General features: G+C 31.4%; 4 protein-coding genes across 4 annotated transcripts; 3 read left to right on the top strand and 1 right to left on the bottom strand.

The window, feature by feature from the left end:
- The first annotated feature begins 4,391 nt into the window (after positions 1-4,391).
- On the top strand, positions 4,392-7,924 carry LOC146910977 (putative indole-3-pyruvate monooxygenase YUCCA10). Its single transcript, XM_085727364.1, has 4 exons — positions 4,392-5,064; positions 6,039-6,272; positions 6,594-6,719; positions 7,535-7,924. The coding sequence occupies exons 1-4, from the start codon at positions 4,453-4,455 to the stop codon at positions 7,712-7,714; spliced, it is 1,152 nt and encodes a 383-aa protein (XP_085583490.1). The 5' UTR covers positions 4,392-4,452; the 3' UTR covers positions 7,715-7,924.
- Positions 7,925-10,543: 2,619 nt separating this feature from the next.
- Positions 10,544-13,884, bottom strand: LOC146910976 (nucleoside-triphosphatase-like). The gene is made up of 4 exons (XM_085724981.1): positions 13,863-13,884; positions 13,606-13,668; positions 13,150-13,364; positions 10,544-13,030 (listed from the first exon to the last, which is right to left on the bottom strand). The coding sequence occupies exons 1-4, from the start codon at positions 13,882-13,884 to the stop codon at positions 12,866-12,868; spliced, it is 465 nt and encodes a 154-aa protein (XP_085581107.1). The 3' UTR covers positions 10,544-12,865.
- LOC146910975 (putative indole-3-pyruvate monooxygenase YUCCA10) lies at positions 10,575-14,923 on the top strand. Its single transcript, XM_085727363.1, has 4 exons — positions 10,575-11,379; positions 12,149-12,382; positions 14,119-14,244; positions 14,524-14,923. The coding sequence occupies exons 1-4, from the start codon at positions 10,729-10,731 to the stop codon at positions 14,695-14,697; spliced, it is 1,185 nt and encodes a 394-aa protein (XP_085583489.1). The 5' UTR covers positions 10,575-10,728; the 3' UTR covers positions 14,698-14,923.
- A 2,111-nt stretch (positions 14,924-17,034) lies between these two features.
- LOC146910974 (plant/protein) lies at positions 17,035-18,213 on the top strand. Its single transcript, XM_085727222.1, has 2 exons — positions 17,035-17,403; positions 17,740-18,213. Exons 1-2 carry the CDS (start codon positions 17,143-17,145, stop codon positions 18,010-18,012), a joined length of 534 nt encoding a protein of 177 aa, XP_085583348.1. The 5' UTR covers positions 17,035-17,142; the 3' UTR covers positions 18,013-18,213.
- Positions 18,214-18,614: the final 401 nt, after the last annotated feature.

The raw sequence follows: 18,614 nt of genomic DNA, 5'->3' as shown, positions 1-18,614 counted from the left end.
TCATGATGATTCAAGATGGTTTAAGACGTTAAGAGTTGCATAGTCGAGTCTAGATGCATTGTCAAGTCAAGTTGTTCAGTTGTGATGTTTTAACGAATTACTTTGTGATGCCTTTTAGTATGATGATATGTGACGATGATTGTGACTGCTATATGATGATATATTGCTAAGATGAAATGATGATGTCTATGTATTTGATTATAATTGTTAAATTATAAGATGTTTATATTGTTAAATGTAATTTATGATTTACGAGCTTAATATTATTGTTTGAGAAATCTCACCCCTTCTGCTTGAAAATGTTGCTCTTCGTATGGGTAACTTGCAGGTAACCAAGAGTAGGCGTGGTCGTGAGTGGACTCCTCACAGTGTGTCCTTAGGTGCTCTGATACGTAACGGGATGGAGATTTTGATACTATTTTCTGTTCCTTTACGTATTGCTTTTGAAGTTTAAGAATTATTATTGAACTAAGATTTATGAGACTTTTATGATGAGGCCTGCGTGCCGAGACTATTTCTATTGTTAAACTAAATCCGCTGCGAAGTTTTTAAATATTATGTTGATGAATTTTTGAAGGATAAATCATTATCTATTTTGTTAAGATTTTATGAATAAAGAGATGTAGCATTCCGTTTATGTGAATTACTCTGATAATTTATTATGAAATTTTTATGTTGGGAAAACGGGGTGTTACAAATTACACCCCTGAAATTGTAAGTTTCGTCAATTACCCCCCTGAAATTAACAAAACTTCAATTACCCCTCTGAAATTGCACAACGTTAATCAATTTACTCCCTCCGTCAAATTTTTCTGTTAGTCAAGATGATGTTTTGCAAATACCCCCCTGAAGTTTTGCACTTATGTTCAAAATGCCCCCTGAACTTGAAAATTTATATATTTTTTTCTTATCCTTAAAAGTGATTGCATTATCACTGAATTGTGGAGCATATTAGCTAAATTTTGACGGTATACAACCATATATTTGGCAGTATGGTAGAACAAAACTTAGCTAATATGGACTAATTATCCAAACAATGTAGTTTAAGCCAATCCTTTTAAGCACATAATAAAAAACACACCACTCACTAAAATTACTCTATCTAAACAGACATTGAGGTTTCTCTCTGTTTACGACATTAAGGAATTCTAGCAATAGGAAAGTGAATCTATGAAAATTTGACTAGTTAAGGAATTAATAATCGAGGCTCCAACTTCTAACAATCTTAAGACAATACTAACTACCTGCAAATATGATTAGAAAATGGTAGCTAGGAATATATAGAATCCGGAAAATGGTAGCATATATTGCCACATCCTTTTGAAACTTATTGTAGATTTTACCAAATACTGCCAATTTGTTCTACCATACTGTCAATATATGGTTGTATATCGTCAAAAACTTAGCTAATATGCTTCTCAATTCAGTGATAATGCAATCACTTTTAAGTATAAGAAAAAAAATATAAATTTTCAAGTTTAGGGGGCATTTTGCACATAAGTGTAAAACTTTAGGGGGTATTTGCAAAATGTCATGTTTACTAACAAAAAAATTTGACGGAGGGGGTAAATTAATTAACATTGTGCAATTTCGGGGGGGTAATTGAAGTTTTGTTAATTTCAGAGGAGTAATTGACGAAATTTACAATTTCGGGGGTAATTGACTATTTACTCCATTCTTTATGGTACATGTTACAACTGCACTATTCAAAAAACATGAATGTCTACTAAATGCAGGATTCATTGGATCATTGACTAGTTGTCCTATTAAATGTTAATAACTTATTTTAGTTTTTTTTTTGGTTTACAAAGCTAAGAAGTAGGGATGACAAAAAAATCTGTACCCGTGGATATCCGCGGATAAAATCCATCACGGACGCGGAGCGGATACCTTAATGAATATCCATGGATAAAATAAACGGATATTTTAACTATCCGCTAATTAATGGATACAGATGTGGATTTATTGGTATCTGCACCCGCAGATATCCATACCCGCTATTAAACCGAATAAATTACATAAATAACCTTAATACATTTCAAATTCCTAAGCAAAAAAAACCTTGGTACTGTGAGTTGTTATTAGTTATTACACGACTTTTCAAGTTTGTATTACACTCCTTTAAAAGATAGTAAAAGTGGTCGGGATTGTTGAAGCAATAGGCTTTATCTTTGTTGAATATGATGAGTTTTATTTATACTTTTGTCAAATCAAAGAACTTTATTTTTATTAAATGAACTTTATTTATGTTTTTGTTGAGTCAATGATCTTTGTTGTTATTGTAATGTATGAATATTATGTTTTGCTAAAAAGAAAAGAAAATGCATGTGATTAACTTTGGTTATTAAATTTCACCTAAAAAAATTAACAAATTTTTTTAATTTTTTATAAATGTTAACCATGGATATCTGTGTAAACCCGCAGTTACCTCAAAATCTGTTGATTACCCGCTAAATGGATATCCGGATAGGGTACATATTTCATATTTGTCCAACGGAGCAGACGCGGATATCACACTATCCGCATCCATAAATATCCATTTACATCCTGGCTAAGGGCTAAAAAACAACATAAAAAACGGAAAAGAAAAAGACTACAATCCACAAAATCAAATCAAATTTACATAAAGTCTGTGAAGAGAAGGTCTGATAAGCTTGGCAGAAAAATACAAGCAGTGGCGGAGCCAGGATTTTTCTAGAGCCTGGGCAAAATCCTAGTATTACCACACCTGGGAACCTAAATCCTTGGCAAAATCTGCAGGAAATGTGTTTCCATAGGAAAAGCTCAGGAAAATCTGCAGGAATTAGCCCAAAAATCCGCAGGAAAAGCTCAAAGTTGTAGTAATCTCAGGAAAATCTGCAGGAATTAGCCCAAAAATCCGCAGAAAAAGCTCAAAGTTGTAGTAATGGCTGGGCTGGCTACAAAGGAAAGTTGGAGCTGAGCCTAGGCACTAGCCCAGCCTAGCTGGGGGGTGGCTCCGCCCCTGAATACAAGTGTTGTCGCGTCGATACAAAGTTTGGGTAATAAGTCATTACAATTATCTTCTTCACCAAGGTTGATGAGATCTTTTATGTATCAAATTTGTCAAATCTAGGAGTGGACCCCATTTAGATATAAACATAATGGAGGTTGATTGGTTTAGTAAATACACCATCCGGTCACTAATATAAGTAAAAGTTTGATTTTTAGATTCATTCATTAAATGACGTATGTAGTCTACATACGTCATTTAATGAATGAATCTAAAAATCAAACTTTTGCTTATATTAGTGACCGGAGGGTGTAACATCATGAAAATTCAACCTCTTAGCCAACAAATGACCTAGCATGCACCTCGACAAGAGTGATGTCAGAAGTGTCTTCGATGTAGCCAAAAAAAAAACTTAAAATCCAAGATCTAGAAGGATGTCGCAGTAAGCCATTATACCAGCTCTTACGGAAGTTCTAAAACAGTTGTCATCTGTACTTGCAGAAAAGTACAATAATAGAATCTAAGTTTAGACTGTTTTTGAGATGCCTTGAGAGTGATTCTAAGGGTGGTATTTATAGCCTCCTTGTGGACTTGTTTTAGCGTGACTTCAACCCAAGAAAGTTGGGTTTTTGGTCTTTTAGGTGGTTTCTAGAAGTTTCAAGAAGCTAAGAAAGGCGGCGCCCTAAGAAGGGCGCGCCTAGGCCTCAGGAGCCTTTCTGGAGGGCGTCTGAGCCTTTCTAGAGGGTTTTTAAGCCTTTAAGAATATTATGACGGTCTACAGCCCCACAAGCACGAGTCTTGGAACAATGTGAAGTGATGATTTAAACTGTATTGCGTAGATCTGATTTAGATAGGTATTTTATATGAGGGTTCTTGTGGTCCCTTTCTAAGTCTCTGTGAAGTTATTCTGATGGTCCATCATCAATAATAGTGCAAATGTGATTAGAAGGAATTTTGTTGTTTCTATTCCTCTATTATCTTTATGTTGTTCTTTGGTTTGATTATTTATGTTTCTACACATAAATTTAAAATTTATCTTTGCTTTATACTATCATTACTTGGACCGTTTAGTTTTGGTTGTCTTTGTATTTGTCTCACACGTTTTCTTGGTGTGATTGATGTTAATCACACAAGGTTTAGCAGAGACACGGAAATGTGACACGAACAATGTGGAAGACAGCTATAGTTGATTTTTTTTTTTTTTTTTTAGCAAGTAGATGTAGTTGATAATATGTCGTTTTTTCATATTTTTTTTCATAGTTGGTAAAAGTCTACAAAGATCACTTAAACTGCCATCCTTTCTCAACCACAAAAAATAGAGAATTATCAATTGGGAATCAAAAACAAATTTGGTGAAATCAAGTTCCCTACTGCATCTAACGTTGTACTATAACATATTTCTCTTGTTTCTTGTTTATTTATCATTTTCCTGAGTAGTACAAACTTAAAACCAAGATTAAAAAAAAAAAAAAATTAACAGAATGCATGAAGCACCGGTGATAATAATCGGAGCTGGAACATCCGGCCTAGCCACGGCAGCTTGCTTAACAAAACAATCCATACCTTTCATCATTCTCGAAAGAGAAAACTGTTTTGCTTCTTTATGGCAAAACTACACCTACGATCGTGTTCATCTTCATCTAAGAAAACAACTTTGTGAGTTACCACACTTTCCTTTTCCACCTTCTTATCCTCACTATGTACCCAAAAAACAGTTCATAGAATATTTAGGTAACTATGTCAACAACTTCAACATCAACCCTATATACAACAGAGCTGTTGAGTTAGCAGAGTATGTTGATGATGATGAGAAATGGAGGGTTAAAGCTGAGAATAAGAGTTCTGGTGAAGTTGAGGAGTATTCTGGAAGATTCTTGGTTGTTGCTAGTGGTGAAACAGCTGAACCTCGTGTACCTGAGGTTGAAGGGTTGGAGAGTTTCAAAGGGAAAGTGATGCATTCAACTAGGTACAAAAATGGAAAGGAGTTTAAAGATGAGCATGTTCTTGTTGTTGGTTCTGGTAATTCTGGTATGGAGATTGCTTTAGATTTGGCTAACTTTGGTGCTAAACCTTCAATCATTGTTAGAAGCCCGGTATTAACAAAATTCTATGTTCCTTATTCTTTTTCTCCCTAATTAAGTGCATTAGATCTTTACTAGTTTAGGCTAAATTATGGTCCGTGATTTGCAACATGCAGATTCACATCTGCGATTGATTGATTTTGATAGTTGATTTGAGATAGGATTTTAGAGAAAAAGAATCTCAAAATTCAACTATGAAAATGGCTATGTAATGTAAACAATCCTATCTTAAATCAACTATCAAAATCGACCGTAGCAGCGTGAATCTGCGTGTCTATTGATTTTTATTTTATTTTCCGTTTTATTTTAGTCCCTTAAGGTACAATCGTCACACACTTTTGTCTATTTTGTGAGTTTTTCATTTGTGTCTGTCAAATGTTGTTTCCTAGTGTCATTTCATTTTGGTAAATTGGTAATTAAACATCTGACTTGACAAGAAGGAGGAAACATTTGACCGACAAAGAGCTAAAGTGCTGTAACTTAATTTTTATTTTTGCTAGTTGGTTTTGGAAGGTTTTAGAGGCTAAGTTTATATTTTGATGTATATTTGATATTTAAAAAAAATTAAAAGAGCATGATATTATATATGATATTATATGTTCATGTATCATGTTGTTCATTCAATTTTATTTTTTTAAATGTCAAATGTATCTTAGTATGTGTTTGCTTTGGCAGTGGGAAATCCACGTTCAGCCAAAATCGCAGTAACAATCCGCGTTTGCAGCAAAGCTAAGAATATTTGCTTCTTAAAATCACGGTAAAAACAGTTCCAAAGTGCGGATATTAAAGCTGAACCAAACAACACATGCTTAAAATGTATACTTAATCCTCCAAAGGTTTTCCCTCCAAAATTCAACTTGCAAATCACCCTAAGTGACCAATAAAAAAAAACTCAAATGACCAACATGTCTATCCTTTGTAACTTACGACCAAAATGCAATTTATCTACTTAACTTGTGCAATAATGTATTGTTATGCACATGTAGGTTCATTTTCTTTCTAGGGATATGATGTATTATGGGGGCGTTTTGTTTAACTATCTGTCACCAAGCACGGTGGAGAAACTAGTGGTGATAGCAAGCAGGATTGTGTATGGAGATCTGAGCAAATATGGTATACCTTTTCCTAGTGAAGGCCCGTTCACCATGAAGATGAAGTATGGCAAGTTTCCTATAATTGACGTGGGAACTGTCAAGAAAATCAAATCTGGAGAAATACAGGTATCTATGCATGTAATACAGATATATAATCTTACTTCATGATACTGTTATTAACACTAAACAGGAAATGCCTAAATACTGATCTCTCTTGGAATAAGCACATGACATGCATAGATGGATTTCATAAACGTTAATTACTTTATCTTTTGCCCAAATTAACATGTTTGGATTGACTGATTTGCATTTATATATAAGCACTTGTGAATACATTAAGAGGTTGAGTGATGCGGCCATACATATATGGAAACTTGACACATTAATTCTTTATGTGATAAAGACATAGATTGACGAGTGGCATAATATTATTTTGTATATATGTAGGTGTTGCCAGCAGAAATAGAGAGCATAAGTGGTAACCAAGTGTTGTTCCGTGATGGAAAATCCTACCCATTTGACTCCATTATTTTCTGCACTGGTTTCAAGAGATCAACTCATAAATGGCTTAAGGTATCATATTTTATGGAGTACTACTTCTTTTTGGTACAATATTTGCTACTTTTTTAAATAGAGAAACCTGGTATATTAAAAAGTATATATGGAAAAACCTGTTAAGTCTGTTATACCAATGTTAGTCAAGTTTAACAAATTATGCAAAGTACCTTGCAAAACACTCCTTCCGTTCTCTCTCAAAATAGGTGACTTATTTTTTTTTTTAAAAATGACTGATCTCATTTCAATACAACACTATTACCACTTACATCACTTTCAATTCAATATTTTTCACTTTGCTTTTATGGTAAAAGTGAATAGACCAATACATGATAAGGATACTTTAGCAAAAATATATTTCTCTCTTCCATTTATATACTTTTTTCTAATCAAATCAGTATGAACTAGTTAGTTAGATCAGTTATTTTGAGACAGAACGGAAGTAGTAGTTTACTATTTAGCTATACTGATAGAATCATGGCGACTTAGACAAAATCACAAGACACTTTAATTTGGTTGAAATTTCAACGTATATATAATTTTTGCCAAGATGATTTTGTCAAATTCATTGTGAATTCAAATATGCACTAAACTTATGAGTATATAGTTCATTATAACATATTTATAAATAGCAATCAATCAACCAATCAAAATAATTGTATGTTGAATCATATATCTAAGATGGTATGTGAGCTACTTTGCATAATTAATCTAACTGACTAATAATAATAGCACTAATTAATTTAAAAGATTTCTCTATTGTAATATAGCCCTTGATTGAATGCAGTGTCATGTTCAATCTAAATTAATCTAGTGTTCATTATTTTGAACAGGGTGGTGATCTTTTGAATGAGGATGGTTTTCCAAAGCCTGGTTTACCATACCATTGGAAGGGTAAGAACGGTTTTTACTGCGTTGGGTTGTCAAGGAGGGGATTTTATGGAGCTAACCTCGACGCTCAAAATGTAGCAAATGATATTGCTATGCTGGTTCCTCAACATGAAAGAAATTAAGAATTGGGAGAGTCATGTCATATGTTCTGTGATTGGTTTGAAGCAGAGAATGTAATGTGCCGATTGTGTGCGATTTAGGATGGACCATAAATTAAGGTTTAAGAATCATGTGTTCATAATTTATAATTTGTTGTTCATAATTTTATTGATAATTTAGGCCTTGTATACCGATTGAAATTCACCCAAAAGTTAAAACTGTATGTTTTCTTTCTTCTTCTTCTTTTTTTTTTTTTTAATTCCGTTCCTATACAACATGAATATTAAAAATTAGATAAAAAAAATGATTAACTGTTATAAATTCTGCCACTTTTGCAGAAAAAATTTGTTCATAATTATTTCTAAGTTTTAAAGTTCAATGCAACCTTCCTTGAAAAAAGTTGAATCCAACCTTAATTGTTGTTATGGAAAAACTAATCGTTCTCGTGAGTATAACTCAGTTGATAAAGACAATACATTGTAATATGTAGGGATCAGGTTTGAATCTTAAACAGTCCATTTATTCACCTTCAAATGTGAACTTTAACTACTAGATTACTTAACAAAAAAAAGACAATTAATTAACTTAAAAGTAAAAATTAATTAATTTCAAAGAAATATAGAAATAACCTTAATACCTCATGAATGAAATATAAACAAAAGTGATAGTTGAAATGTTAATATGGTGAAAAATTAAATCCATATACATCAACTTTTTAACTATATTTTTTGCTTATATTTTATTTTGGATGAAGTAAAACGACAAACAAAAAGAAAGAAAGTATTAGTGAAGTATAATCCTTTTCATGTTTTAAAAATGTTCTCTGGATCCCTTCTCCTGCGCTTTTTATATTGAAAAATGTTAAGCATTCTCCTGCTTTTTATATTGGAAAATGTTAACCTTGAACATTAGTTAACAAAACAAATATAAAATTATTATCACCATCTCAAAATATAAGATCCTTTTAAGTTTTTTATTGTTCATTTTTATAAGATCTCCTTTCAAATTTTAAAGTGCATTAATTAATTCAATAGAAAGGATAAACTTTCTTAATTAATTATAAGACCCCCTTTTTATTTGCTTCTGCAAAAATAAAAAGACCCCTTTTTGTTTGTCTATCTCATAAAGAATAATTTTGTAAAACAATTGAAATTATCAAACAAAATTAGTACAATGAATGACTAACTTTTTTAATTTTCGTGTTTTTTTTTTCAAAATGGTCCTATAAATAGGAACGAAAGGAATATTAATTTAAAAAATAGTGCAATCAACTTTTTAATTGTTTAAGTCCTTCAAAAAAACTTTTTAATTGTTTAAAATTATAATTTTCAATGCAAATTTATATATTTTGTCTTCTCTAACGGTTAACATGAACCTTTTATGATTATTTTTTATTGTTTAACATTAAAGCATGGGGACTTCTCAATCTGGACTGTCACTTTGTTGATTTTCATCACAAGGGCTTTCAAAATCAAAGTAATCAAAGAAACACATTAGTCTCAATGGTTACATTATATATTGGAGATTATATCCTCTCAGTTTCTACGGTTATAATAGGTTAATGCGTAATGTATAAAGTGGAGTATAATATCTTCTTTATATACATAGTTACATGACCATAAAACTTTAGTCAAATATGAGAAATGGAGAAGAAACACATAGCTAGTGTCACTTCCTAAACTTCAAAGGATGTTTCAATATCAAGTCTTTTTATTTTGTCATGATTTGAATTTATCAAAGTGAGACAACCTTTATATAGACTCAACATATTATAGATTGGCTGTTTCAAATTGCACTATTGCAGCATACTACATGCGTAACCAGTCCTCGGGGTATAGAAACCTTAACATGCAAGCAGCATCAATTATTTCACTTTGTAGCTTTTTGAGTTGCTTATAATTAGCATGCTCTGTAGTAAGAGACACTTGCTCTGAATGTAAAAGGCAGAGTCTCAATCAGTCAAAAAAAAAAAGGTACAAGGAAAAGGGCTAACCTTAAGGGTAACCAAAATATAATAAAAACTAATAATAATTTGGCATGTGATTGCGTAGACTAGGTCGTAAACCTCTATAAATTGGTCTGACTTATTTCTACCCCTAGTTCCATGAAACCAAACTCATACGTACATACGTACATCTTCGTCTCTCTCTTCATCATTTGAAATCTAAGTAAATTGATCATTGTCAGTTACAAACTTACAATTTCCTCCGGTTGTTTGCTTCATCTCATCTTATTTGGAACTTGAGAAATCAGCTGCACAGTAGTAATCTTAAAGCCTAAAAAACCATAAAAAAATTATATAAAAGCATAAATAGCTTACGGTTCCCAAAAGCAAATATACTACATAAGTAGTAGGAGTATATGATTAATTTCTTCACTCTCAAGATAACTTAAAGATGACATCCCCTCAAAAAAAAAAAAAAAAAAAAACTTAAAAGATGAAATGTTCATTGTGTTGGACACCTATTTTATTTTTTTTATGATAATAATAATAACAAGAGGAATGTTAGAGGGTGTGACCCTATCATTTCTTTAATAATAAATAATACAAATATATATACCTGTAGGTACATACAAATTACAATGGTAAGAGATAATTTTATATTTTAAAATATCATTTACTTTTTTTACTTTATAAAAGTATTGTAAGGGGAATTTTGTTTCTAATTATATGATTAAAGTTGAAACGATTTTTATTCAACATGATGTGTTTATAGCTAACATATTATTTATCTAAAATTATAAAAAGAAATAAGTGAGAAAAAGAAAACAATTATCCTGTAGTATAAAAGTTTTTGAATAAGTAAATGATGATTCTAAATTGTTTAAGTTATGTCTACCATATCAAATTATTTTTAAGCAATAAATTTATCATTTATTCATTTCAATGGTACAACTTTTTAGGATAAAAAACGGCAATAAGCACTAGTAACAAAACGGCAATTAAGCCTATATATTTATACTTGCGCTTCATTTTCTCATCATCAATATATTACCTTGTCTATAATAGCCATATATATATATATATACACAATAGATGGATCAAGAAAACAAAAAAAGAGACGAAAAAATGAAGAAAGAGAATGAAAGAGTGATAGTTGTTGGAGCAGGCCCTTCTGGTCTCTCAGTAGCAGCAAGCTTAACAAACCAATCCATTCCTTATACAATCCTCGAAAGAGAAAATTGTTTTGCTTCACTATGGAAAAAATATTCATATGATCGTCTTCATCTTCACCTCAAAAAACAATTTTGCGAGCTTCCTCACAAACCATTCCCACCTTCTTTTCCATCATACATTCCTAAACAAAAGTTTTTACAATACTTAGAAGACTATGTTGCTCACTTCAAAATCAATCCTCTGTATCACAGAACAGTGGAGAATGCAGAGTATGATGAAGGTTCTGAGAAATGGAAGGTGAAGGCTATGAATAAGGATTCCGGTGAGGTTGAGGAATATGAAGGAAGGTTTTTGGTTGTGGCTAGTGGTGAAACTAGTGACCCTTTTGTACCTGAAATTGAAGGGTTGAAGAGTTTTACCGGGAAAGTGATTCATTCAACTGGGTTTAAGAATGGGAAAGAATTTAAAGATGAACATGTTCTTGTTGTTGGGTCTGGAAATTCTGGAATGGAAATTGCATTGGATCTTATCAACCATGGTGCTAAAACTTCAATCGTTGTTCGAAGCAAGGTAATTGTTATTTTCAACTTCTATTTGATTTCACTCACAAATGAAATCAAAATATGTTCTGTTATTTAACTTATGCATGCCAAATGTTTTTTGTTTTGTTTTCCTTTTAAGATGCACACATCAAATTTAAAATTTATAGATTTTTTGTACCATGTGCTCTGTCTATAATTTTAATTTAGTTATCTCATCAAATTTATACCTACAAATCTGTATTTGTAATCTATTGTAACAAAAAAAAAAACTCTATATTTGTGATGAAATATATCAGACTATAGGCTACCGAGTAAAAAACCTTTTTGTTGATGATGAAACGGGTAAAAAGTTTTACTCGTTACTAATTCAATTGTATTTGATTATACTCAAATATTTCTTGAGACATTTTATTTGCTTCCCCAATATTCCCTTCACGGAAGATGGTAAGATTTTGTATAGAATTGCACGGATATATATGGGATAAAAACAGAAAAAAATTATATATTTAAAATTGTAACACGTATAGTTAGCACAAATTTTTTTTAGAATAAATATATAAATGACGGGATGAATGAGTGGTCTTTGAACTTTTTATAATTATTAACTTTTTTGTTCTTTGTTAGCTGTTGATTATACGTAGGTGTGAAGAAAATTATATGATTGTGATTGATTATGTAACTTTGGTTAAACTATTGCTTAAAAGAGTACTATTAATTAGTTTGCCTGTCACCCTCAGATATACTTTATACTAATAAATAATATAAAGTGCATACAACGAATACAATGTAATGTGCAGGTTCACATTTTGTCAAGGGGCATGCTGAATTTGGGGTTGTTTCTGATGAAGTATTTGTCAATGGAGATGGTGGATTCAATGATGGTGATGCTTAGTAAAATGGTTTACGGAGATGTCACAAATTATGGAGTTGGTAGGCCCAGCGAGGGTCCCTTTTATATGAAGGTCAAGTACGGCAAGTATCCTATTATTGACGTTGGAACCTTTCGCAAAATTAAGTCTCAAGAGTTAAAGGTACGTTAGCAATAATTGGCATTGGTTGCTTTGGTGTAACTTGAAAGTTCAAACTTTCAATCACCTAAAATTTGCCTAATATGGTTTCGAAGTCAATTTAGTCCATAAGTTATCATTATTTCATCAATTTAGTCTCTAAGCTATTAAAATCAACTAAAAATTCCTTAAATTATGTACTTGAATACATCAATTTGGTCCATAAACAAGTAAAATAAAGGATTAAATTGATGGATGAAACAATAGTTTAAAGACCAAATTGGTATTGGTATGGATAATACATAATATATGCAAGGTCCGGGGTTCAAACCCCGGCCACCACAAAAAGAAAGATCAAATTGATGAGAGAGTGTTAGTTTCAAGACTAAATTGGTATTTATTTGCATAACCTCTTAAAAGAAATTAAGAGGTAAATACCAATACTATATTGAATATATTATTTGCATAACCTCTTAGTAGAATATGCAAACATATTTGCATAACCTCTTAGTAGAATATGCAAACATATTCTACTATATTGAAATCCACAAGAAGTGGATAAGTTGATTTGGCCTCCTCAAGATTTAATGTACAAGCTCTCTTAGCTTCAGTCTCAAGATCCACAGGACGAAGTGTGAGACTATAAGGTGTATTTGGGTCAACCAAACCAATCTAAAATAATAAACAATGTAATTAGAATGGCTTAATGTTAATGAACACTATCATTAAATCAAAATAATTTGGAAATAATTTCATGTAAATTAAAATAAATTAATAATAATAATGCATACATCTTCAGCTAGGTAAAAGAAAGATGAAGCAGCAAAAAGTATTCTCTGTCCACTTCCTCCTCCACCACTCCAAATTCCACCAAAAGTGCAATTCTGATAAGGACATGGATAGTTCAATTTAAGTGCCTGACGAACTATCTTTTTGCATTTTTTAAAACTGGCTCCAGAAGCAGGGGCATTGGCCTTAAATTCTTCTCCAGCATATGTGTATGTCCCTTTGAAAAACAAAATATTTGTTATTGATTCTAAAAATAGCGAAATTAAAAAGGTAAAATTGAAAATCGACCGTATTAGTTTTTTATTTTTAAAACTCGGTATCTGACCTAACGATCGGCTAAACCAAGAGTTGTTTTAGTCAACTTAATCTCTTAAATAATAAATAATTTGATCGAAGATATTTTCAATTTCAACAAACAATTTAAAACTCAATAACTTGTTAAAATAACTTGTATTTACCATCAAATCCAGCTAAAATGCAAGGGTTAGGAGAATTATGAGTGACCTTCAAAATCTCTGCCCCTGAAACTAACACTCTTAAAAGAAATTAAGTGGTGTTAGTTTCAAGACCTAATAAATTTGTTTATGCAAAGAAATACCAATAGTTACATAACCAATACCTAAAATAACATTTAGATGGGGTATTTATTTGCATAAACAAATTTATTTAAGTGAAAGGTTATGTAACTTTTTTTTTGAAAGAAAGGTTATATAACTATAAACAAGGTTGAATGTCATTTTACTAAAAAGATGGAAAACTGACTTCAAATGTCAATTCCCCTTGCAAAGTACCTCACTTGAAGAATGATTCAGATTCAGATAGTGAATAATGATATAAATTCACATATACTAGTATTGAGTTAGTTACACGAATGAGTTTATTTATATCTGAAAAGTGCAAAAATATAATTGCGCTAACTTTGTTTGTTGTTGTGACGTGACGAATGGGCATTGTGTTGTATGTTACTTTAGGTTTTGCCGGTAGAAATAGAATGCATAAGTGGCAAGAATGTCCTTTTCAAAAATGGTCAATTGCACTCTTTTGACTCTATTATTTTCTGCACCGGCTTCAAGAGATCTACCCACAAATGGCTTAAGGTTTGGAAATTTTCTTGTCTTTTTTATTAGATCATTTTTAATTGTATTAAATATTATTTTTATTAAATATTAAATTTTCTTTTGATGATGAATAGATCAACATCAACAACAGCAACAACGGTAAAATGAAGGTTAAAAAAAAAATATAGTTTTTAAGACTCTTTATTTTAATATATGTTACATGAAAATGGAAAATGTAGAAACCAAAAGAAATGTGGCCATATATACTTTGACGTATGTTGGACTTTATATATAATCTAATTAATTATTTTTTGGTAGGGGGATGATTACCTTTTGAATGATGATGGTATTCCCAAGCCAAGTTACCCCATTCATTGGAAGGGAAAGAATGGTTTGTATTGTGTTGGACTATCAAGGAGAGGTTTCTATGGAGCTGGTGCGGATGCAAAAAATATAGCAAATGATGTGAGATCTATCATGCAAAATCTATGAAGTTCAGAAACAGTATTAGAGATGATTATGATGATTCATCCGCATATCGTCGTGATCGTTGATTAGATGTCAGTTGAGGTTAGAGAAACTCGAGTAATTTATAAAATAAAGATCAAAGGAGAGGAAGAGAGAAAGACTCAAGTATAAGCTTCAAACATATGGGGCTCAATACAATTTTGTGTAATTTTTCTTCCGTGTATGAAAAGAATTAGAACTTGCTCCACAATTTATTCACTTTTTAATTTGATATACTTTTTAATTTGATATATTTGTTCCGTCAAAGAAATTGATATATGTTTTAAAAGTATGCTCCAATTATGTGATTAAAATGTGTTTCAATCCATTTTTGTATGATTATGTTATTTGAAAAAAATTACTCTCACGTTCTTATAACTTAATTTTATATAACAATTTAGTTATTTTTCTTTTCGGTTAATGTCTTTTACGTTTTTGAATGTTGGCATTGTTACTCTTATAATGAGGTTTTGCTACAAATTTGTTAAAAAAAAACCGATGGTGCAATAAAAAAACATATATAATGTCCCTTGACCCTTGCGAGTTGCTACTCTAAGATGAAGAATAAGTCATACGAGAGGAAAGTACTAAGCCATGCTTCATAATCACCTGGGGTTGATGAGATTACTTAAATCGCTATGAGACAACGTGATTCTGACGAAGATAATGTTTTTTTTTTTTTTTTTAAATTTGGTTTAGGATTTGCTATTTGTTGTCTTTATGTCTTGTTTAGACCTAATTAAAAATGGTTAAGTTGTTAGCGGGGAACATAAAATAGTCAAATTTATGGTCAATCGATTTTTCTTTAATCGATAAAGGATAGTCGAATCCAAGACAACTAATTATAAGATAAGCGAATATTTCTCAAGTCCGTTTAAGTTCACTCTTATCGTGGGAGTGCCAAAAATAGGGAAAAGTACACGGAACTTGACAATTCAACATTTTGCTCATATTTCGTGTTTGCAACACCATTATTAACGAAACATATATCTTCATTAAGGGGTGATTTGTGTAAAAATCAATTCTACAGCTCTATAATTAATTTTGACACCTCAAAAAAGTGAAACCAAGCATACATTAAGTGTATGTTTGATTATGTTGTGACGCACAAATAGCTAACTGCGAAGCGATTTATTATTTATAATTTTGTATAAAAAGAGGGTCAAAGCTCAATGAAAATCAACCTAGATGGAAACTAAGGGAGGAGTAATCTACAAAAGGTGAAGGGAAAATACTATCTTAGCATTTAAAAATTCATAAAAAAAATCATTAAAAAATATGCAGTGACAAAAAATGTAGACGGCATTTTTTTTGGAAAACTATAAATCTATAAATTTTTGTATAAAAATTAAGGGTTAAATATGTTTTTGGTCCCTATAAATATACTAACTTTTTGTTTTAGTTCTTTAAAATTTTCCTTCAACTTTTAGTCCCTATAAAATTTTTAAACACTACTTTTAGTCCCTATTTTTAAGTAATTTTTTTTATTTTTTAATGAAATTATGCAGAAATGAGTAGAATATTGTAAAAATCTCTCCCAAGAAAAATTAGATTTTTTTTATGGTGTCCGGGGTTCGAACCCCAGACCTTGCATATATTATGCATTATCCCTATCAACTGAGTTAAGTTCACGAGGACAAAATTATATCTTTTTAACAAAACGTAAATTAAATATGAATTTTTAACTACAAAAAATATAAAAATTCGTATTTAATTCATGTTTTGTTAAAAAATTCTATTTTTTTTTGGAGAGATTCTTATAATATTATAAATTCTACATATGAATTTACTTTAAAGGAGGGACTAAAATGATGATAAAAAAAAAATTTGGGGACTAAAAGTGGAAGAAATTTTTTAGAGAAACTAAAACGAAAACGTTGGCATTTTTATAGAGACTAAAAGTTTTAATATTTAACCTAAAAATTAAAACAAAAAGTTTTAATATTTATATTGAGTTATTGAACAAACACAGGGTGAACATATTTAACTTTTTGTCTTTCAAAATTATTACCCTGTCCTTGGAGTAGGCCTAATCCAGAAAATTACTCCTTTCGTTTCAAAATGAGTGTTGTTTTAGCAAAAAAAATTGTTTCAAAATGAATGTCATTTCCAGTTTCCAATGCAATAATAACTTTTTCTGGTCAATTGTACCCTCCAATTAATACTCTGCACACTACTTCCAAAGTATTACTTTTAAAACTAACCAATAGTTAATAAGGATAATTTGGTAAAATAATCATTCTCTTTCTTTTAATCATTGCATTTTTTAATATGTGTGTAAATACCTAAAACGACACTCATTTTGAAACGGATGGAGTAATAAAGTTTCTGAACGAATGGCTCATATTATATTGGCAGTACCTGTCCCTGTGCAATTGCTTCTTTATTTTTCTAGTCGAGCAAGCGGAGAAGACAACAACATCATCTATAATGTCAAGCTTGAAATTGAATCTAGTTCATACCATCATTCTATCTCCCCGCAGCATCATCCCATTCACACCATCTTCCTCCTCCGTGACAGTAACATTCACTCACCACCAATACGCTTCTTCTTCATCTTCCTCTTCACCAAAAATTGTCCACACTACTCGTACCCATTCACATTCTCATCCATTTCCAGAACCCGATGACGACCAAGTTGAAGACCTTCGTGTTCCCCCTCATTGGTTACTCCCAACCAATGCCTCCCAGGTAGGTACTCTTTTCATTCATTCCTCTCAAATTTTAGAAACACGTAGTTGTACTTGTAGCTGAGATGTTCATGTTAGAATTGGTTACATATTGTTAAGGTAGTTACAATTGAGTTATGATTAGTTAAAAGTTAGTTAGAATTAGTTAGCTTAGACCGACGAAGGACACGTCAACACGGTAATAATTTGAGAAAACAGCATTGTTGAAAGTAATCACATGTGTCCGTGGCCTTTCGGTGTTGAAATCACTAGGTGGTTAGGATCACTATAAAAAAAATGTATCCTGCGCTCATTTATATCTTCATTAATTGTTTTTTTTTCCATTCACAATTATTAGGAATCAGAGTGGCTTAGGGTTACTTTACATAAATGGTTGGATGATGAATACTGTCCTGAGGAAACAAATGTGGAGATAAGCAGAGTTGCTGCCAAATCCTACTACAATTCTTTGATACGGAAACAAGCTGATTTAGCTGACATTTTGTTGAATATGGCACGTGAATTGGAAACCATTTCTTATAAGGAAAGTTTTCATGGGGCCTACACATCTGCAAATGCGGCTGTAAACCTAATCGCGCAGCGGATTGAACAATTCTGCCACCCAAATTGAATTTCATAGCTCCACATGGTTTGGTTTTTTCACTTCTATTGTATAGTATAGTCTTGTAACTTGTTTCTTTGTCCTAGAATTTCCTAACTCACTTTTTGGTGACTCTTTCATGTAACACTGAATTTATTATCAATTTATGAACTCAAGTGAGTTTTACATGTTATCCCAGTTAAAGAGTTTAATGAGAAATCTTGTTTGAGATGTTTAGTTTATTAAATTTAGTAATCTATTTTTAATTTCTGTACCCGATTTAGTGTTTGGAACCTTGGACTTGTGAATCTTATGGTGTTTATTTCAGTTTTCTGTTGTGTTTTAAGGACTCAATTCATTCATCAGAAAGTTCCATCCAAACTCCAAAGTATGCATTGGTTAACTATTTCCTTTTAATAACCGATTAAGACACTTAATTATTTTCTTTTCAAACTCGCCTTGCTTGCTTAGTCATTTTTCAAAGAGCTGTGATATGTCTTACTAAAACATGGGGACCATAAAGGCTTTTTAAGCATAAGGAACCAAAGTTTTTTGCATAGTTTTTTCATAGAATCCAAATGAATATAGTTTTATGTGATATAAATCACACTGGTCTGGCTGTGTACTACGGT

The sequence above is a fragment of the Medicago sativa genome, chromosome 7 (genome assembly GCF_051527215.1).
Source record: "Medicago sativa cultivar Bolivia chromosome 7, Bolivia_mono, whole genome shotgun sequence".
In the NCBI taxonomy this organism is placed as follows: Eukaryota; Viridiplantae; Streptophyta; class Magnoliopsida; order Fabales; family Fabaceae; genus Medicago; species Medicago sativa.
Note: the sequence above shows the minus strand (reverse complement) of the source record. Positions and strands in the feature narration are given on the sequence as shown.

What these genes read in the sequence shown, in the direction of transcription:
- LOC146910974 (XM_085727222.1), top strand. Translation starts at nt 17,143, where the DNA reads ATGTCAAGCTTGAAATTGAATCTAGTTCATACCATCATTCTATCTCCC. An exon ending in TCCCAACCAATGCCTCCCAG is followed by an intron (nt 17,404 to 17,739) that starts GTAGGTACTCTT and finishes CACAATTATTAG; the next exon opens with GAATCAGAGTGGCTTAGGGT.
- LOC146910976 (XM_085724981.1), bottom strand. Translation starts at nt 13,884, where the DNA reads ATGACATTCAACCTTGTTTATA. An exon ending in GACATTCAACCTTGTTTATA is followed by an intron (nt 13,669 to 13,862) that starts GTTATATAACCT and finishes TGTTAGTTTCAG; the next exon opens with GGGCAGAGATTTTGAAGGTC. An exon ending in CATTTTAGCTGGATTTGATG is followed by an intron (nt 13,365 to 13,605) that starts GTAAATACAAGT and finishes TGTTTTTCAAAG; the next exon opens with GGACATACACATATGCTGGA.
- LOC146910977 (XM_085727364.1), top strand. Translation starts at nt 4,453, where the DNA reads ATGCATGAAGCACCGGTGATAATAATCGGAGCTGGAACATCCGGCCTA. An exon ending in TCAAATCTGGAGAAATACAG is followed by an intron (nt 6,273 to 6,593) that starts GTATCTATGCAT and finishes GTATATATGTAG; the next exon opens with GTGTTGCCAGCAGAAATAGA. An exon ending in CAACTCATAAATGGCTTAAG is followed by an intron (nt 6,720 to 7,534) that starts GTATCATATTTT and finishes TATTTTGAACAG; the next exon opens with GGTGGTGATCTTTTGAATGA.
- LOC146910975 (XM_085727363.1), top strand. Translation starts at nt 10,729, where the DNA reads ATGGATCAAGAAAACAAAAAAAGAGACGAAAAAATGAAGAAAGAGAAT. An exon ending in CAATCGTTGTTCGAAGCAAG is followed by an intron (nt 11,380 to 12,148) that starts GTAATTGTTATT and finishes TGTAATGTGCAG; the next exon opens with GTTCACATTTTGTCAAGGGG. An exon ending in TTAAGTCTCAAGAGTTAAAG is followed by an intron (nt 12,383 to 14,118) that starts GTACGTTAGCAA and finishes ATGTTACTTTAG; the next exon opens with GTTTTGCCGGTAGAAATAGA.